This window comes from Hipposideros armiger, unplaced genomic scaffold (genome assembly GCF_001890085.2).
Source record: "Hipposideros armiger isolate ML-2016 unplaced genomic scaffold, ASM189008v1 scaffold_276, whole genome shotgun sequence".
In the NCBI taxonomy this organism is placed as follows: domain Eukaryota; kingdom Metazoa; phylum Chordata; class Mammalia; order Chiroptera; family Hipposideridae; genus Hipposideros; species Hipposideros armiger.
The window spans coordinates 1,210,442-1,230,172 of record NW_017731626.1 but is presented as its reverse complement, the minus strand read 5'-3'; the positions used below and the strand labels follow the sequence as shown (position 1 = coordinate 1,230,172).

Below are 19,731 nucleotides of genomic sequence, written 5' to 3'. Positions count from 1 at the left end.
AAATATATATTCACTTATAGTTGACATTACAATATTATACAACATCAGCTTCAGGTGTACAGTGCAGTGATCAAGCCTCTTCCCCATCCATGATGCGGTCTCCCTAGCAAGACATGTGACCACCTGACACCCCACAAAATATTCATAACACCATCAGTTACATTCCTCGAACTGTCTTCCATGTCCCTGTGGCAACACTGCAGCTACATATTTATGCTGTCCAACCCCTTCCCCATCTCCCCCATCCCCACTCCCTCCGAACCAACAGCCATCAGTTGCTGGGGATATCTTTGAATCAAGGCATTATATCCTCTTCTCTATTATTTTTATATGTTTACATTGACTTTCCAAAAGAACCTGATCTTTTGTTCATTCTACCCCTCATCGTGTTTATTTAGAACAGTGGTTGTTAAACTTCAGTGTGATTAACTCTCACGTGGGAAGCCTATTAAAATGCATGTTTCTGGGCTCCATCCCCAGGAATTCTAATTCAGCAAAATCGGAGAAAAGCTCAGGAATCTGCAGTTTTGACAAGCATCCTAAGTGACTCTGATGCAGGTATTCCACTGGCCATACACTGAGAAACACCCATCTAGAACAATATCAGAAAATAATCACTTGCATTGTTGAGAAGTAAAGTATAGTTGGTAATTGTTAATAAGCATATAGTGAGAATTATGACTCATTTGACTTATAATTAGAATAATGAACCCTGTAATTATTTATTGAATATTTACAATGTGGTGCTTTGGGGCACAGAAGAGAATATTAAGCATGGTCACACAGAAGGGGCCTAATATAGTAGAAAGTGTGATGAATAGAGACCACAAGACCTGGGACCAGAGCCTGGTCTTGTCATTCACTAATTTTACAAGCTTGGGTAGGTCAATTTACTTTTCTTAACTTCAGTTTTCACCGTTTGTAAAAAGAAAAAAAAAGGAAAGGAAAAATGTTAATGTGAATGATTTTGCATTGTGGTTTCATGAATGAAATGGGAACATATAACAAAGCTCTTCAAATATACTGGGGGTGCCAGAAAAATGTATACATATGAATTTTTATTCATCTTTTGTTATTGGTATATATTGAGTATAACAATTTTAATATAGTTTTTTTCTTGCTTAAAGTATGTATACATTTTTTTGGCACATTCTGTATTATTATTGTTACAGCCCTCAAATTGGTTACAGTATGGTTAGGAAAACAAGACATAAGCATCTACAAGTGAAATAAAAATGACACCTGAGGTAGCTCATAAGGGCTACTATGAAGTGCTTCCCAGAAAGATGAGAATAAAATTATCAAATCAATATAAAATGAATCAGATTAGCAATTTGTTAATATTCCTTTAGAAGACAGGGTTCATTCCAAGTCCAAAAGAAGCAAAAGTAAGACCTGGAAATTGAATCAAAGTCTGAATAAATATTAAAAAGTTGTGGCTTAATCAAGTAAATTATTCCTGAAGAAAGCGAATAATAACAAAAAGGGAAGTGGTGGTCTTCATGGGATCTAGAAAAGATCTCAAAACAAAAGGGCTTCTCCCAGGGTGCTTCGATCACCATCTGGAGTGGAGGTTACCTGAACAGGTGGATGGCCTGGTACTTGCCTGGTCCCTTGATAGATTTTTGATGGAGTGGCTTACTAGAGTGGCACAGTCTTGAGAGAGTGACATAGAAAGTTGGATAGTTGGATGAACTAACCAGTTAAATCATTCAATTAATTTATTTTGTACTGATACCTTGCTCACTAAGCCACTTTCAATTATGACTGAGCTTCTCAAATAATGAAGACAAAAAACAGAACACATTGACTTGCTAATGTGAATATCTAACTTGTAAAAAAGTCCCTTGACAGTTTAGCTCCTATGAATTAGTCCTTGTCAGCCGATCAACTCAGATTGCACTGAGAAAAATAAAGCTTCTAGACCTTCGAAGTGAAGAAATAGATTCTGGACGATGCGATGATAATAAGGATAGAGACTACAAGATTCAGAGTTAAACAAACTTGGATTAGAAGCCTGGTCTGCCTTTGTTTCCTCATTTGTAAAAGGGACATGTCTACTTCAGAGCTTTGTTGCAAAGAGTAAATGGGATCATGTATGTAAAGTGCTATCATGGTGCCTGGCATTATGTCAGCAATATTGTCTTGGCAGTCTGGAAATCCCAAAATTGAGAGCAGAACAAATATTTGTGGCATAAATGATCACTATAAGGTGTTTTTGGTTGCCCTCTGTTTGCCTCAAAGCCTCTCTATCTCTGCCCTCTGTAAAATCAGGATAATAATGTGAAAGTTCCCATAAAGTAACACATGATTAATTGCAGATGAAGGATATAAATAACAGGTATTTTGGAATTTTGAAAATGTGATTGAGATTCATGGGGCTCCAGGGGCCTAGGAAAACACTCCAGTATTATTTGAACTTGGTCTACTTCTTAAAATGGGTCACAAGCTCAAATACCTGCAGGGATAATGTAGAGTGGGGTGACATTAGATTAGCTCCATCCAAGGAAGGCAGCCTCTACTCAGTTTCAGCCAGTTGACATTTTGCAAACTTAAGTCTGCTTAACTTTTCAGTTTTCACAGAAAATCTGGAATTTAGGTTTTAAAATAAATACTCCTAATTGTTGAAAATTGACATAAATAAGAAAAAAAATCGACTACAAGTCAAACCAAACATGTCTGTGAGTCTAACTTGATTTATGAGCTACGAGGTTGTGATCAGAGTTTTAAAGGCTAGGTAATATTTATTAAAAGATAATCTGAGGCATATTAAAATTTTCAAGAGTTTCAGTAAGCATTGATTCAAATTAGGCAGTATCCAATTTAGCAGGTAGAAAGAAGCTGTACAAAATGAAAGACTTCTATAGGCAGATGGGAGAGGGAACAAGGATATACTGGGCAAAAAAGTGAGTTGGTTAGTGCAAGTGTACTTTCCTTTAGGGGATGGAAGGGGCCTGTCTATCAGGCAGATCACCTAGCAGGAATTGCTGATAGGCAATTCCTAATGACTGCCTTAAGATTCCATTTCTGGGAAAGCTGAAACCATAAGTTTAAGTTTAAGTTTGTTAATGGGGCCTTTAGTATAAGGAACTCCATTTGGGGCCTGTTGTCTTTTTTTTTTTTTTAAACATATGTAAGAAGAAAGGAAAAATTGGCATTTAGTATGCCTTCTAAATGCCTTGTTATAAATACCAGTTTTCACTATTCTCTTATCCCCCAAAATGGATTTTCTAAGTGCTTTACTTCTCTGATCCCGCTTTTACACAGAAAGGAAAATCCTACCGAAAAAGGGTCTCAAAATGAACTATTGAAGGAAAACTTTGAGCCTAGTTTTGTAGAATATATAGGATAAATGGAAGAGACATTCCTCATGGAAGGAATAAAATAAGCAAAGGCATCAAAGAGGGAAGTGACGTGTGTTTGGGAAGACAGCTGCAGTTGAACAGCAGCATAATGTAGTGATTAAAGCACATACTTTGGGTGTTGGCTCTGCCACACACCAGTTTTGTGACTTTGAGCAACTTATCTAAGTTCTTTAAGCTTCCATTTCCTTACTAACTCCCAACTATTACTGTTATTCTGATTTTTGTCCTTACTACTTTTAGAAGATAAAGTTAGAAAAGAGTAATGAAAGATGAAACTGTTAAGGTAATGACTAGATCATGAAAGCCTTATATTTAATCCTGGGGAATTAAGGATTATTTATATCTATATCTATATCTATATATCTTTAAACATATATGTGACCTTTAAATATATATTTACATATATATTTAAAGATCGCTCTGACAGCAGCAGTAACAAAATGTCAGGTATTGGCTATTGTGAGACAAGGAGACCAGAACCTGGGCTATGGCAGTAGAGGTAGGTGGGTGGGATTTCATATAATGGAGATGAAAGATTACTTGATGATCTACTGAAATGGGAAAGGAGTTTAGGTAATTGCATGGATGGTGTTGCCACTAACCAAAATAGGGAATTTAGGATGAAAAAATGGTTTGGGTAGATGATGGTTTTTTTCAGTATTGGACATGTTGAATTTGGTGTGGCTATGTAACTTCGGGGAGGAGTTAGCTAGTACATGTTAGATGTGTAATGATAACAACACCTAAAATTTTGTAATGCTTACTATGTGCCATACAATATTCTAAGTGCTTTGCATCCATTAATTTATTGAACTCTCACATCAACCCTCTGAGGTAGGTATTACTATTTTCCCCATTGTAAAGATTAGGAAACTATGGCACAGGTGCCTTAACGTACTCAAGGTCACACAGCTGGTCAGTGGTGCAACTAGGATACAGGTCTGGGACTTGGGGCACAGGTCCAGAAAAAGTGCTGACTGTGTGGTAGGCAGTGGGGTAGAATTCAGAACAAGACGGACCCAGCTTTGTTTTCATGGAGTTATGGCTTAGTCCTAGACTCTTGGGGGTAGTAAAAAAATAATCATGCAAGTGAAGAATGAGAAGATAAGAAAGCCAAGGATAAAATCCTGCAGAACATTGATATTTAAAGAATAAAGAGAAGAAAAAACCCTAGGGAAGAGATACAGAAGAAGGCACAATTATAAGAGAAAAGAAAATCAGGCGAGAGCAAGTCTTGGATAACATTGGAGAAGAGAATTTTGAGAAGAGTTCTAGTTAGATAAGGAGTGAAGGTGTACAGTGGCATTGATGACTAACAGATCTTTGATGGTCCTGGAAGAGTAACTTCTTGGGAATGATGGGGATGGAGGCAATTGCAGTGGATTGATGTGCGGTTTGAAAGCAGGACCAGAAATGAGAAAGACTGGAAAAGATGGATTAGAAGCCCTGCAGCAGTCTAAGGAGGAGAATAATTCTGTGAATCGGTGACAGTAGGGGAAGGGGAGGGTTAAAGGCACAAGAAAGATGATTTTAAGAAAGAATCAATGACTGGTTATGAGTAGACAAGGAGAGTCTAAGATGATTCTATTCTCCATTGCAGGTTACTGAGAGAGTGGTGGTGCCATTATCAGAGTTAAGTTAAACATATTGAGTTGGCATGATACTAAGATATCCACCAAGTGGTTAGTTTATTAGGAGTTGTAAATTTAAAATGTAATTGTTGAAACATTTATCAGATTGGTTTCAAGTTGTTCAACAAGCGTTTTTCTGTAGTATTACTTACATAATATACTGTATATGACCATATGATTACTAGATGAATTTCTCATTATTAAACTTGAGGACAAATTTTATTATACTGATAGTATCAAAGCTGTGTATTGTTGCAAAGGAAACAACGCTATTAATTCCTGCCTTTGAATGTATGTTTGAGTGTTCTTGGAAGAACCACGATACTTATATATTTTTGCTTAACAACTACTTATTTTTAGCAATTATTACCTGCCAGGCACTGTTATAATCATGTGATAAATGTGAACTAATTTAAATTTAGTAATCAAAACAATCCCATGAGGCAAATGTTTTATTCTTATTTTGCAAAAGAAATGTTGAGGTTAGAAAGGTGAAATAACTTGGCCAAAGCCACACAGCTTATAAATGGTAGAACTGGGAATCAAACCCAGGCAATCTATCATGGTGTAAATGCAGACTTTATACTTCCACACTTCATCAGTTTACCATACAATTGCAAAACACTAAAAATGTAGTAAGTTAAAACTTCAAACAGAATAGTGGTACATATTTGTAACATTGGAATACCATTCGTTATAATGCTGGAATATAATGTATTGATGTTTTAAAATAAAAAGAAATAACAGTCTTAAACATAATTTTCAGTGATCACCTTAGTAATGCAAAATATGATTGTGGTGTTTTTTCTAGTTGAATTTTAAGAGAAAGTGCCATTTGACTCTAACAACTGGAATTAATGATAAAAAATATTGTGCAGCCCTAAACATGCTACAAGGTGGTCTAATAGTTAGAAAATCAAAACATCATTTGTTGACAGCATCATCAAAAGAGAATAGTAATAAGCACAGGTGATAAGCAATATCAATGTTTGCATGTAACTGTTTCCTAAGATTGGATCTTTTAAGAATGGAAAAAAAGACATTTATGAGATTCTGCTATCCTTTAATAATTCCATACATCTCATTATAAACAGATGCTATTAATGATGGCTTTAGAACTTCTGACTGTATATTTGAGCTTACTAATGTTGAAGCAAAACTATAATAATTCATTTCTCAAACTGAGAATTAAACATACTCCTCTGTTAATTGTAATAAATTGGAAAAAATATACAGAGTGAAAAGAAGTGTAGAATTTCCAATGTATTGTTAGTATCTATTACAATAATAATAATACTATTAATACTTATAGTCCCTAATTCAGCCTATTCAAGCAGAATACCAAATAGATGAAGAGTATCTAATTAAATGCCATCAAAAAGTTCTGGTTCATGAAATAAGAGGTTTTTTTCTCATTTTCCATGTGAATAAGTTTTGGAACTAGATAGTGGTGATGGTTGCATAGCATTGTGCATTTACTAAATGCTACTGAATTGTGTGGTTTTACTTATTTTTAATTTTCCATATTTATTGAGATATAAATAACATAACATTGTGTTGATTTGATACACTTACATATTGTAAAATGATGACTACAGTAGGGTTAGTTAACCCTTCCTTTGTCTCACATAATTACCATTCCTGTTTTGTGGTGAAAACATTGAAGATCGACTCTCTTAGTAACTTTGACGTATGTAATACAGTATTATTAACTATGGTCTCTATACTGTACATTATATCCCCAGAACTTCTTCATCTTATAACTGGAAGTTTGTACTCTTTCACCAACATCTCCCCATTTTCCCCATACCCCAGACCCTGGTAACCAACTTTCTATTCTCTGTTTCTATCAGTTTGGCTCTTTTAGATTCCACATGTAAGTGAGATCAAATGGTATTTGTCTTTCTCTGTCTGACTTATTTCACTTATAATAAATACTGCACTCGAGGTTTATCCATGATGTTGCAAATGGCAGGATTTTTCTTTTTCATGGCTGAAAAATATTCCATTTGTGTGTGTGTGTGTGTGTGTGTGTGTGTGAGAGAGAGAGAGAGAGAGAGAGAGAGAGAGAGAGGACTTTTATTTACTTATTTTTATTTTTTTATTATTATTAGTTTCAGGTGTACAGAACAATGCAATAGTTATCCTTTTCACCCCTCACAAAGTAACAACCCGCCTTCCCCTATCCACTGCCCTCCCACCCCCAATATCATACTTATCTATTACAACTCCATTGACTCCATTCCCACACTCTACTCCATGTCCCGTGACTATATGTATATATAATTATAGTTGACATACAATATTATTCAACATCAGGTGTGTGTGACATCTTATCCATTCATTCATAGAGGGACACCTAGACTGTTTCCATATTATGGCTATTGTGAATAATGCTGCAGTGAACATGGGAGTGCAGATATCTCTTTGAGGTCCTGATATCATTTCCTTTGGATATACAGTAATACCTTGGTTTGGGAGCATAATTCGTTCTGGAAACAAACTACTCGTATTGCAAGACATTGCTCGTTTACCACGTTAAAATGTATTAGAAATGTTTGCTCGTCTTGTGGAACACTCGTAAACCGGGTTACTTGCAATCCAAGGTTTTACTGTACTGTATACCCAGAAATGGAGCTGCTGAATCATATGGTAGTTCTATTTTTAATTTTTTTTTTTTAAGATTTTTATTGGGGAATTGGGGGAAGGGGAACAGACAAGTTGCTGTCCTTTTGTTCTTCAGTCTAGTGGTGGAAGATGTTGCTTCACTGGCCCAAGTTGGCACCATCATTGCGCTCTTCCCCGGGCGAGGTAGATCATTCCCCGGCTTTTGGACGGCCGGACGGCCGCTCACGGTGGCTGCTGGCCACTCACGCTGGCTGCTGACTAATACGGTAGCCTATGGCAACCCACTGCCACAGGGGCTGCAGCCTACGCTGTCACAGGCGACTCACGGCAGCTCAGCTCCAGACTGAGCTGTTGTTCAGCATCTTAGCTGTAGAGGGCAGTGTCACTAGCCCTCATATGTGGGATCCGAACCGGGGCCTTCTGGCGTCCCAAGCCAGCTCTTAACCATCGTGCCACTCGGCCGACCAAATTGGAGGTATCATTTCTTTTTTTTAGCTGAGCCATCCTGCTACCTGTTGGCAGCTCAGCGGCTGCTCAGCTTGGGCTGGACTCGAACCGCTGTTGCTCAGAGCTCAAACTCTTGAGCGAGCTCTTAACCAACTGAGCCACTCGGCCGGCCCTTATTTTTAATTTTTTGAGGAACCTCTGTATTGTTTCCTGTATGGCTGTACCAATTTACATTCCCATCAACAGTGCACAAGGATTCCCTTTTCTCCACATTCTTGGCAACACTTACTATCTCTTGTGTTTTTGATGATAACCATTCTAACAGTGAGGTCATAGTTCATTGTGGTTTGTTCTTTCTTTTTTTTTTAGTAGTGAAAAAGCAGTTTTTTAGAAGCGATAGTACACTTCAAAGAAATAGAAGCAGCCCAAGCAATAGAGAATGGCTCAAGGGCCTCATTGTGGTTTTGATGTGTTTCCCTGATGGTTGCTGATGTTGAGCATCTTTTCATGTATCTGTTGGTCATTTGGTGTCTTTGGAAAAATGTCTATTCAGTTCCTCTGCTCATTTTTATTTATTTATTTTTATTGTTAGTTTCAGGTGTACAGAACAATGCAATAGTTATCCTTTTACCCTTCACACAGAAACAACCCCTCTCCTCCTCTGCTCATTTTTAAATTGGATTGTTTGCTTTTTTGCTATTGAGTTGTAAGTGTTTCTTATATTTTGGATATTAACCCTTTATCAGATATCTTATTTGCAAATATTTTCTCTCATTCCAAAGGTCCCCTTTTCATTTTCTTCTTTCTTTTGCTGTACAGAAGCTTTTTAGTTTGAAGTAGTCCTACTTATTTTCTCTTTTGTTGCTTGTGCTTTTGGTGTCAGATCCAAAAAAATCATTGCCAGAGCTTCTCTCCTGCTTTTATAAAGGAGTTTTATGGTTTCGGGCCTTATGGTTAAATCTTTGGCCCATTAAATATGCATTTAAAGAACAAAGTGAGTTACTAAGAAACCAACTTAGTACTTAGAACTTCGAAGAAGTTAAGTTGAGGTGAAGGAAATTTGAGAGTGCTCTTCAGCAATGGGACAGTGTGGTGGAGCACATTTTGGGGGCTGGTGATTTAGGACCCTGTGGTTTAGGTTGCATACTTTTAGAACAGTATGGTCTGGTCTGTGACACAGACGTGTAAAGAGCTCAGAAAAATATGCCTTAGGCGGTGTCTTTTCCTTCTGCTGCTTGAAGATCCTTACATTTAGATTCTGATCACTGGTGGCTGTTGCTGGTATAATTACAGCTTGTAGGTACTTTGCTTTTTTGTTTACTTGTTAGCAGACATGCACCACCAAAGGCAGAAAAAGAAACAAAAATCTCTGTCCCATGAAGTGGAAAGTGGTTTCTTAACATCCTCCACTCTCCCATTTCAGCCCAACGGTACGGTTCTCAGCAGCTGTAAGAATTAGCGGAGCGCTGTCCCGTCGCGGGGCGGGATTAGAGGAAACCCCGCCTCCCAAGCCCAATCCCAGCTCTCCGCCGGCGGACAGGAAGCGGCGGCGAGTTTAGAAGCCCGGGAACCGTCCTCTGCGCGCATGCGCGCGCCCCTGAGGCGCCTGGGGGAGGGGGAGGGGCGGGAGGAAGGGGTGCGGCTCCCCGTGCCCGTTGGACGCCCGCGCGTCACGTGGTGAGGAAGGAGGCGGAGGTCCCGGGCTTGGGGAAGGGAGGTAGAGAAGAGGGAAGGAGCGAGAGGAGGAAAGCGGGGAAGGGAGGAAGGAAACGAACGAGGGGGAGGGAGGTCCCTGTTTTGGAAGAGCTGGGAGCGTTGCTGGCCCCTGAAGTGGAGCGAGAGGGAGGTGCTTCGTCGTTTCTCCTGCCGGGGGAGGTCCCGGCTTCCCGTGGAGGCTCCGGACCAAGCCCCTTCAGCTTCTCCCTCTGGATCGATGTGCTGCTGTTAACCCGTGAGGAGGCGGCGGCAGCGGAAGATGGTGTTGCTGAGAGTGTTAATTCTGCTCCTCTCCTGGGCGGCGGGGCTGGGAGGTGAGGCACGACCCGGAGCGCTGGAGGCGCCGTGACCCTCGCGGACCGTGCGGCGGCAGCGGCAGTGGCGGCGGGGCCGAGCGGAGCCCAGTCGGGCGGCGCGGCGGGCGCATCAGTCAGCCCGGCCGGCCGGCGGCGCCACTCGGGCGCGCAGCGCTCCCCGCTCCCTATTGTCCCTCGTACCTCGACCGCGTTCCCTTCCGTGGCAAGCCGAGGAGGCTCCGAGCCTTCGGCGAGGCCTTCCCCGCCCCCTACGCCCCGGCAGCAGGGGAGGCTTGGGTCGTCTCCCAGAGAAGCAAAGTCAGGAGATCCGGGTCGCCAGGCGAGAGCCGTGGTTGCTCCATCCCTCCAGCCTGCTCGCCGGGGAGGGCAGCCGCCACGGTCCCGGCGGTCTTCGCCGCCCTCGTTCCGCGCTCACCCTCCTCATCCTTCCGCTCTCAGTTCCTGCCGGGTGGCGGATTCTGGAGTGGAGTCTGCTCCGCGGAGGAGAACCGCAGAGCAGGCTCGTGGGAAGTTGTGATGTGTGCGGTCGGGGTGGTGAATTGTTCTTTACCGGTGGTGGGGATCTAGACCGACCGGGTTCTGCAGAGGGCCCGCCGGTGGAGGAGTAACAGTGGTGTTTCCGCTCTCCAAAGTGCCCTGCCTCTGCTCCTGAGTTTGGACAGAGGTCGCAAGAGGGTGTGTTTATGTTCAGTGAAAACAATCTGTTGCCCAGGGGAAAGGGTTTGATGGGGAGAAAGGTAAGCCGTTTCGGGATGTTCTTTGATCTTTAGGCTGGATTGGGTCTCTTAGAGGGACGGTCCCCGGGTGACCCAACTTGAAGAGTTTTCTAAAACTCTCAGGTGGAGCAGTGCAGTTCGTGGATTGTCAGAAACAGTGGCAAAGTCCGACTCTCCAAATTAAATTTAGTTACATTTACTAAAAGCATTTAATTTCTTGATTACTCATTTAGGCTTTGAAGACGATTATTATTTCCGTTGTATCCTAGGACCCTGGATTATTTTGTTGCGTAAAGTGCTTTATTTTAGGTAAACTTTTTGACTTGCCTAAAGTAGTAATACTTAAAAATCTCAATGTATTTTTAAAAACACTGAATTGAAAAAAAAAACCTCTGGAATGCTTTGGATGAGTGTAACCTAAATTGATAAATTAGGAAATATCCGAATATTTCATGTAGTGTATTGTTTCTGTTCTTTTGTTTGTCACTTTGACTTATGACTGCAGAGCGAAGCATATTTTTGTCCTGTGTTCTATGTAGTCCGAGGTTGATACTTTTGTTGTAGTTTGTAGTGTTCATTTGTTAGATATCCATTTTAGATTAAGAGCTTCTAGTAGATGTTTAGTTTTAGTAAGTATCATGTGCTAGAGACCCTTTATAAGGGTCATTTCACTTAACATTTGTATTTACACTCTAATTGTGGCTTCCAACAAATCACTTTTCTGTGTGTTTTCATTTTATTATATTCAGGAGTTAGACACTGATTTCTATGAGGTAGTAAAAAGTTTGAAACACATGAGGCACTTTAAGCTACTGATGAGTAGTGTATAAAAACGTCCTTTGTTTTTAAAGAATGAAACATTAAGAATGTTTGGTGGTTGAAGAAGAAAAACAAAGTAACAGCATTATCTTTGTGGGTGAAGACCTTTGTGACACAAACATTTTCTAAAATCAGAACTCTGGATTCATTTATAAAGTATTATTTTGCATTAAACAGTGGTTAAAAGGCTACTTTTTGATATTTGTTTTAAGCAGAACTTTTTCAAAAAGACAAAAATCTTTGATTTTAAAATTAGCGTCAAGATTGTAGCTTTTGTGTAAATGGAAATATTTGCAATTTTATGGTAATATATACTACTGTCAGTTATTAGTCTGAGCTTTTTATGGTCAAATTTGTAAAAAACTTAACTGATACATAGAATAGAATATATTCAAGTTGAATGTTTTAGCATGTGAGAGAATGAATATGTGTAGGTTAGTGGAAATATGGGTTTAACAGTAAAGTAAAAATCATTTTCAGGTACTCAATAAACGCTTTTAGTTGCTTACACCTTTCCGACTTGTCAATCACTGTTTTGCATTAATTTTTTCTTGCTCTTAATATGATAGATGGGAAGCCGGAAGAGATAATTAAAGTGTTTAGAGTCATAAAACTTAAACTTTCCTAATGCTGTCCATTTCTAACACATGTCCCAGCCTGTGCTGTATTTGTAGGAAAATACCATAAAATTCCTAGAGTTCAGTGTCTATATAGACATATACTCAAATACATACATAATGCTTTTTAAAATTATTTGTAACCACGTTAGAATTTATTAGAATTATTAAGTACCGCCCAAAGAATTTTTATGTGTGTATGAATATTTTTAACACAAATATGTTGGATAGTTGATGTTTTTTCTTTTTAAAAAAATTAATTGGTGTGTTTGGGAGGTCAAAGGTATTTAACTGTGGCAGTAAATTCAATCTCATAATGTTTTAGTTTGATGAAATCATATGTAAAATTAACTTTAGAGTATGACATGTTTTTTTGTATTTAAAAATCTGGTGTAAATGCTTTGCTTTGTACCATGCATTCTATAGAAATAACTTTTATGGAAGTTTGGCCCAAAGTGTTAAAAGTTTAAGGATGAACTATTTCTTTCACTTCTACCAGCAACTAAGGGTCTATGAAGTTAATAAACTTCGTCTTTATCTTGAAGGAGCTCTGACTCTTCATCTTTTTAACTTGAAATTGCTAATTCAGTTAGCTGTATCACACTTTAAAAAGGCCTATTTCAAGCCATCCCCTAAGTTAACAGTATCTTCTCTGTATGTATACAGGACCTCTCTGAGTAGCAGGGGTTGAGGGCAGTAGACATGGCAGGCACCTGTTTTCTGATACCCTTTTTATAACTTGCTTATGATCTTCAAGGATGTTTATTATCTGATATCTTAAATTTTCCTAAGGACTTGTAGGGCAGGGTAGGGAGAGTAAGGAACATTTCTTTGATGTCTGGTGTGTATTTGGTATTGTGTTAATTTTACTTTTTTTTTTTTCTCATGGTGTTTTTTTTTTTTAAATATAATGTTTTTGTTTGTTTGTTTTTGTTTTTTTAAAAGATTTTATTGGGGAATTGGGTGAGGGGAACAGCCAAGTTGTTGTCCTTCAATCTTAGCTGTGGAGGGTGCAGCAAGCTTAGCTCCAAGTCTAGTCATGCCGTTCAGCTCAAGGTGCTGTGTTCCATTAGTTGCTGGTGGGCGTAGCCACAATCCCATGCAGGAATCGAACCAGCAGCCTTGTTGTTAAGAGCACATGCTCTATCCACTGAGCCATCCGGGCGGCAGCTCAGCTCAGGGTGCCGAGTTCAGTCTTAGTTGCAGGCGGGCGTAGCCCACCGTCTGGGACAGGCAACCTTGTTAGGAGCACATGCTCTCACCAGCTGAGCCATCCTGCCACCTGTTGGCAGCTCAGCAGCAGCTCATCTTGGGCGCAGCTTACTGGCCCATGTGGGAATCGAACTGGCAACCCTGTTGATCAGAGCTTGCACTCTTAAGCAGGCTCTTAACCAACTGAGCCACTCAGTTGGCCCAATTTTACTTTTCAACATCTATGAAAGAGTGGTGATATTTTACAGTTGAAGACATAATTTTTCTAGCATCATCCATTCAAACCCAAGCCAGTTTGACCTCAAAGCCTGAGCTTTTTACCCATTACCTCCCTTATACCTTTTTGAAAGCAGTTTTCACACACATTAGCTCAAAAATGGCCTCTGGACTGAACTACCTTAGAGATGTGCTTTGTTTGATTTGTAATGTCTGAGTTTCAGCTAGTGACAACAGTGAAAAATTGGGAAATTTCTCAATGAAATCCATGAGTTTCTGGGTTTTGGGGGAAGATTTGAAAATCCAGGTGCTACTGGGCTGCCTTCCCATTGTCTGGAGCAGAGTGATAGGGCAGTTAGCAGCTGCTCTCTTCATAACTGGACATGTGCTTGCCAGTCAATGCAGTTCCCTATATTTCTGCCTGTAAGACACTTGGCCTGCTTCACTCATTTTTGTTACCTTCCTAGGTCCTGTAGGTATGTTATTTGTATTTCTGCCTCAGCTTCATCTTGCATAGATGATTCCAAACTTATAAAAATGTTTTTTTGACTGCACCCTCTTATCTAACTTTTTAATATATTTTTTTGTAATTCTTTATTTTTTCCATAGTCTTAAAATTTTGTTAATAAAAACTGTGGCATACACAATTTTTATCTAGCATTAGGTTATTAGATTTTTTAAAAATCTCTGTTTTCATTAATAGTAACAATTTGAAAGTCTTAAAGAATGATTATAGTGTTTCCAAATTTCTATCTCAATGAGCAAATAAGAAACCATTTCTCTTTCTTTTGGGATGAGACTCTCAGAAAATTGATTGTGGGTCATATAAGTAAAAACTAACTTAAGCTTTTATTTTTAAATTGGTTATAAATATAAACCAATTTGAAATGGAGAAAATTGAAACAATAAATTCAACAATAAGTTACATTTTTCTAACATTGTTGAGAGAGGACAGGTTCAAATATGAGAAGATTCCTGTATAACAAGTTTGGGACCAAACTTGAAATTTTGGCTGTTTTTTGATTGAAGTTTTTCTAAGATGTACACATGTACTGTTTTAAAATGGGCTGAATTTATTCTTAAGTGATTGAGGTTTACTGTAAGAACAACTGTTATTGTTCTGGACTCTATTATAGTTTCTATTTTTTATTTTTCCAGAAATAATTGATATGGACATTCTAAATTTATTCTAGGTGATTGTGCTTTTTTCATTCTTGTAGCTGATTTTAATCATGTTTCCAACTGTTGCCTGACTTTCTTGCAAACCTTGAGAATATCACCTTTTAATTAGTTGTTTCTAATATATTTTCTATGGGGAAACTAAATCATACATGGCACACTTGTATATAATAAAGTGGAATACATGAGCTTCAGATAAGTTTTTAAGGTTTATGTTTTGGCTTTGTAGAGTTTAGTGCTGAGGTTGCCATGTTCTTACTTTCCGAGCATTTGGGAGATGGACTGTTTCGGTAGTTAAAGTGAGGAAGGGTAGAGAGGAGAGAATAAACTAATGAATAACTAAGAAGACAAAGCAAATAAAATGCATACTCATTTGGTTGCAGGTAGATCATTTCCTAGATATGAGTCATATGTACTCTGGCTTCAAGCTACTATACTAGTTTATTGATAGTAACATACCCTAAAATGTGCAATTGTAATATTCTGTACAGAAATGTAAATTGTAAGTTAAGAAAAAGTATCCTCTGTATTTAAAGGAAAGAGTAGGTAAAAGGTAGACGACAGAGGCTCCCCATACTGTGTTTTATTGTTATTTTGCACAGTAAGTAGCTTTTGAATGTAACAGTTTTGGAGACTTCGTGATTTGTGTAAAGTTAGATTTCTTGTTTGTCTTTGAATTGTATCACATTCTAATGGTTAGAAAAATTTTGCCAAAGTTGGAGGTATATTTTTAGGGTGGTCTAGCTTAAAATATGGTCTATGTGGAGTGCAAAAATGGAGTTTGTGTGTGTGAGAAGGTTTGGGTTCAGGGAAAGGAGTCATTGGCCATAGCTGCTAACATGAAGTTTCAATGAGAGGCCTATGTGGCCACTACTTGGGGGAGACAAATTGTAGATATGAAAGGTTGGGGATACAGAAACACCCAGCAGTTTCAAATGTGAGCCCCAAGTTACAGGGGCTCACAATTTCAAATTGTAGGAATTATTTTGCATTTGGTCTGTTTGCACATGGGCCACTCTATGTGATATGTTTGGGTAAAGAACCCCAGGTATTTTGTTTTTGTTTTTTTTAAGGAGGAATTGATTTATTTAATGATTGTTAGTGATTCTTCCAGGCAACTCTAAAAATTCTGCTTGTTCTGAATAAAAATCCAGCAGTGGTAATTCTAACTAGTTTAATTGTCATTTTATACTAGGAAAAGGAAGCAATGTTAAGGATAAGTGGAAAAAGTAATAATCCTACCAGTTAGATTCCTATGAGGATAGGTAGTAACATTGCTATCCAGCAGTGTGAAGGCTCTGTCTCATTACTAATGGGGACAGTTCTATCCTACCTAGGTTGGAAAGAGCAGATCTGAGAATAGTTAGTTCTCAGGAGTGTAGATTCCCTTTGGTATTGGATGAACTAATTTGAAGCGACTACAATTCCAACTAAAAGGCGTGAGAATGTATACAGCATTTACAACATGTTATTTAGTCACGTGAGTTTATTGTATGTCTGCAGCTAGTAGGAGTCATGAAGCCACGGTCTTAAGTGAGAAGGAAGGTAAAAATCACCGAGTTTGTCAGTGTAGACAGAAATGCCAGGATATAAAAATGGAGATCCATTTATGTATTGTAATAGCAATTGAAATGAGGATTTATTAAGCTGGAGGGACATCAACCAGTTGGGGAAAACTTTTTGAGATAGAAGGTAATGGCATATAGTCTAGTAAGTTGCTTGTAGGTTTATTTGTCTGGAACGGCGAGTCCATGGCAGGAAATAAGGAGAAATGCTAACTGGGCCATCATAACCAGGACTCTATGCATATTCTAGATCATAACTTTGAAGTAGAGTATTTTGGAATGTTGGTTGGGGTCTATGTTGAGGAGTTGGGGTATGATACAATAAGTAGTAAATTAGCTGCTTAATGAATTGGGTGATTGAGTCCTGGATTATGGTAATGATTATAGAAATAAATAAGGATAGAACAAGAAATCACATGGGAGAAAAACTAGTAAAACTTGGCAAATGTTTAATATGAAAGTAACAAAATGTATTGAGGGCTCACTTTATTTTTGAATTTAGGTCTTAGAGGTGGTTGTATTGGAGAGAGTGGTTTTATAAACCTTTGAGGATCTCAAAGGTTTGAAGTTCAAAACTACCAAAGATTTTGAATCTAGGTAGAAGGTTATAGGTTAAGATGTATACCAGTCTTGGATTTTATCCTAATTGCAAGCTAATACTTTTGTTGGGGATTGGTTAAGACTTTGCACAGTCCTTTAATAATCGGTGGCTAGTCATTTGGGAAGCACTGCTCCAGACAGTTGGGAGATAGAAGTTTGGTGAATTGAGTGCAGGGGAGAAGTTAGATTTAAAGATATATTAACAAGCTTGTTTTTACTTCACGAGTATATATTTACTTCCCTTAAATTGGAATTATGCTCTTCAGTTTAAGAGTACGCTTGATACTATTATATGTGAATTGTGAACTTCCTATTTCACTGACAAATTGGAGAAAAGAATCTGGTTTTGAGGCAAATGTACATATATGATTTGTGGAGCAGAAATTCTTTCCATTGATCTTTGCTTACATTGATGATGGCAAGGGATATACACATATGTATCTGAACTTTGGATTTCATTTTCAAAAGAATACAGATAGAGTCCTACACTTAATGTGTTGAGTGAGATATTAATTTGCTATCTCTTTTCCTAAGAATTAAATGGGATGTTTGTAAAAATAATAAAAAGACTAAAGTTTTATGCAAATACTATTAAAATTATGGTGTTCCCAGGCCTACTTACGTTTGGAATCTGTTTACAAAATATAGATGGATAAAATGTATTTTTTAAAGTTGAAGTATAGAACATCATTACCAAACATTAGAAAATAGAATTTAAGAAAATCCGTAATCCCTTTCCCAACACAATTTTACCACTTAATATTCTTTGTCTTTTAAAATGCCTTTTATTATAAATATACATTATAGTATTTATGCAGTTTTGTATTCTTAAAAAAATTAATGTGTAGTTGAAATGTATACACAAAGCAGACACTGAAATATTCATAAGTAGTCTAGAGATAGTTTTGGTTGTCACAGCTGGAGGGATGCTACTGGCATCTAGTGGGTAGAGGCCAGAGACGCTGCCAAACATCTTACAATGAGCAGGACAGCCCACCTATAATAAAACGTCTGGCCAAAATGTCAGTAGTGCTGAGATTGAGAAACCCTGCTCTAGAGGAAATTTGAATCTTGCTACCTTTTTTTGTTATTTCTGATATCTTGCTGTCTTAATTGATTACTTGAGTTTCATAAGTTTCCTATATTCCTATCCTGTTTAGCCTTCCTCTCCCAGTACTCTTAAGCACTGCAGTTCTGAAACATTTACTTTATTATTTATCTTCCAGCATATCCCATTCCTTTCATTGTTTAGTTTGTGGTAAGGAAGAAAATCTGATCCTGTTAATTTATAATAGTAATTGAATAACTGAAAGCTCATGAGGATTATTTAAAAACCAAACTAAACCAGTTGCTTGTTAACCCAAAAGAGCCATGGATTAGTAGGATTTTAGTTTCTGTGGAGAGAGATATTTTGAGGGACTCAGTCAGCAGCTTACTCTACAAATCTATCTTCAGCATTAGTTGTACTCATTTTCAACTTTTCACAATTTGTTTTCTTCAAAATTTTAACTCATAAATCCTCAAAAACTTCCATGTCTTTTTCATAACTCCATCCCCAACCCCTCACTTTATTATCTTAACACCTTTGGCAGAATTGTTTAATTTGCATAGAGGAGGCAGAGGTAGATGGTTTGGGGTATAATATGGGAGAAGGGTGAGGTATTAAGAGTGGGTTTAGGATAAAATGAAGAGTCTGGGGTGCATAGGGCGTGGCTAGAGTCATTTGTGTGTGTGTGTGTGTGTTTGTGTTTAAGGAGGTTGAAAGTCATAGTCCCTTACATGGGTTACTGTGTGTACTTTTTTGAAGTGGTATAAAAGCATTTCAAATCAGCATAGAAATCTAAATTATATACACATTTCCTTTTTTGTATTTTTAAGTTGTATTTCATAAGTTAATGGTGGAAATTTAATACATTCAGTAGGTTTTTAATCACCGATGTTTTGTACCCTTTGTGTTTTCTTTAGTTTATTATTTTAAAAAGAACTGCTTACTTTCACTTCTGAGCCAGCTAGTTTTATTTTTAATTCTTAGAAACTAACTTATCTCAAAAAGTGGGTGTGTTGAAATATATTTATAATTATAGACACACCCTCTTCTCTTGAACTTGCACTTATGTCGTTTTTTGGTGTAGGTATTTGCTTGTAGAAAATAATTTGTTTAATTTCTAGTGAAGAAATGGGCATAGTGGCTTAAGTTTGAAGTCACATGTGGAATAACTATTCCAAGAGTACGGTAACTTTTCCAATGCATTTAAGTGTATCGCTGAAATATAGGACGTGATAGTTCCTGGAAGCTGACATTTGTCATATAAGAGAACAGTTTTGTTAATGGTATTTAGTGTTTCAAGATCATAATGAATACATATTAAATATAAGCTGATCATTTGATCAACACAGTGGTGATGCCTAAGACACAGTTGATGATTCAAGTTCCTTAAGACGGAAATACACTTTTATGTTGGGGGAAAATGCTCTTGGTACCTAATTTTAAAATTATACAAGTGAGAAGTCTGTTCAAACAGCTTGATTACAAGTAATTTTTTTGAGGAATGGAAATGTGCCAGCATTAGCTTATTCTTACATGTCCTCTTGTTTATTGTAGTTGAGTTTTTCTGTAAATAGGAAGATCTGTAATGGCCAACATTTATACAGATTATTTTCTCCTGTTCTTAAGATTGTAGAGCCAACTCTTTTTTTTTTTTT

The 19,731-nt window shown here is 37.9% G+C and overlaps 1 protein-coding gene across 1 annotated transcript in view; it reads left to right on the top strand.

The window, feature by feature from the left end:
* The first annotated feature begins 9,619 nt into the window (after nucleotides 1–9,619).
* Nucleotides 9,620–19,731, top strand: part of ADAM10 (ADAM metallopeptidase domain 10) — a 122,899-nt gene continuing 112,787 nt past the window's right edge. The window contains exon 1 of the mRNA XM_019657532.1: nucleotides 9,620–10,101. Within this exon, the coding sequence (XP_019513077.1) occupies nucleotides 10,047–10,101 (55 nt within the window). The 5' untranslated portion in view covers nucleotides 9,620–10,046. The remainder of the gene's footprint in view (nucleotides 10,102–19,731) is intronic.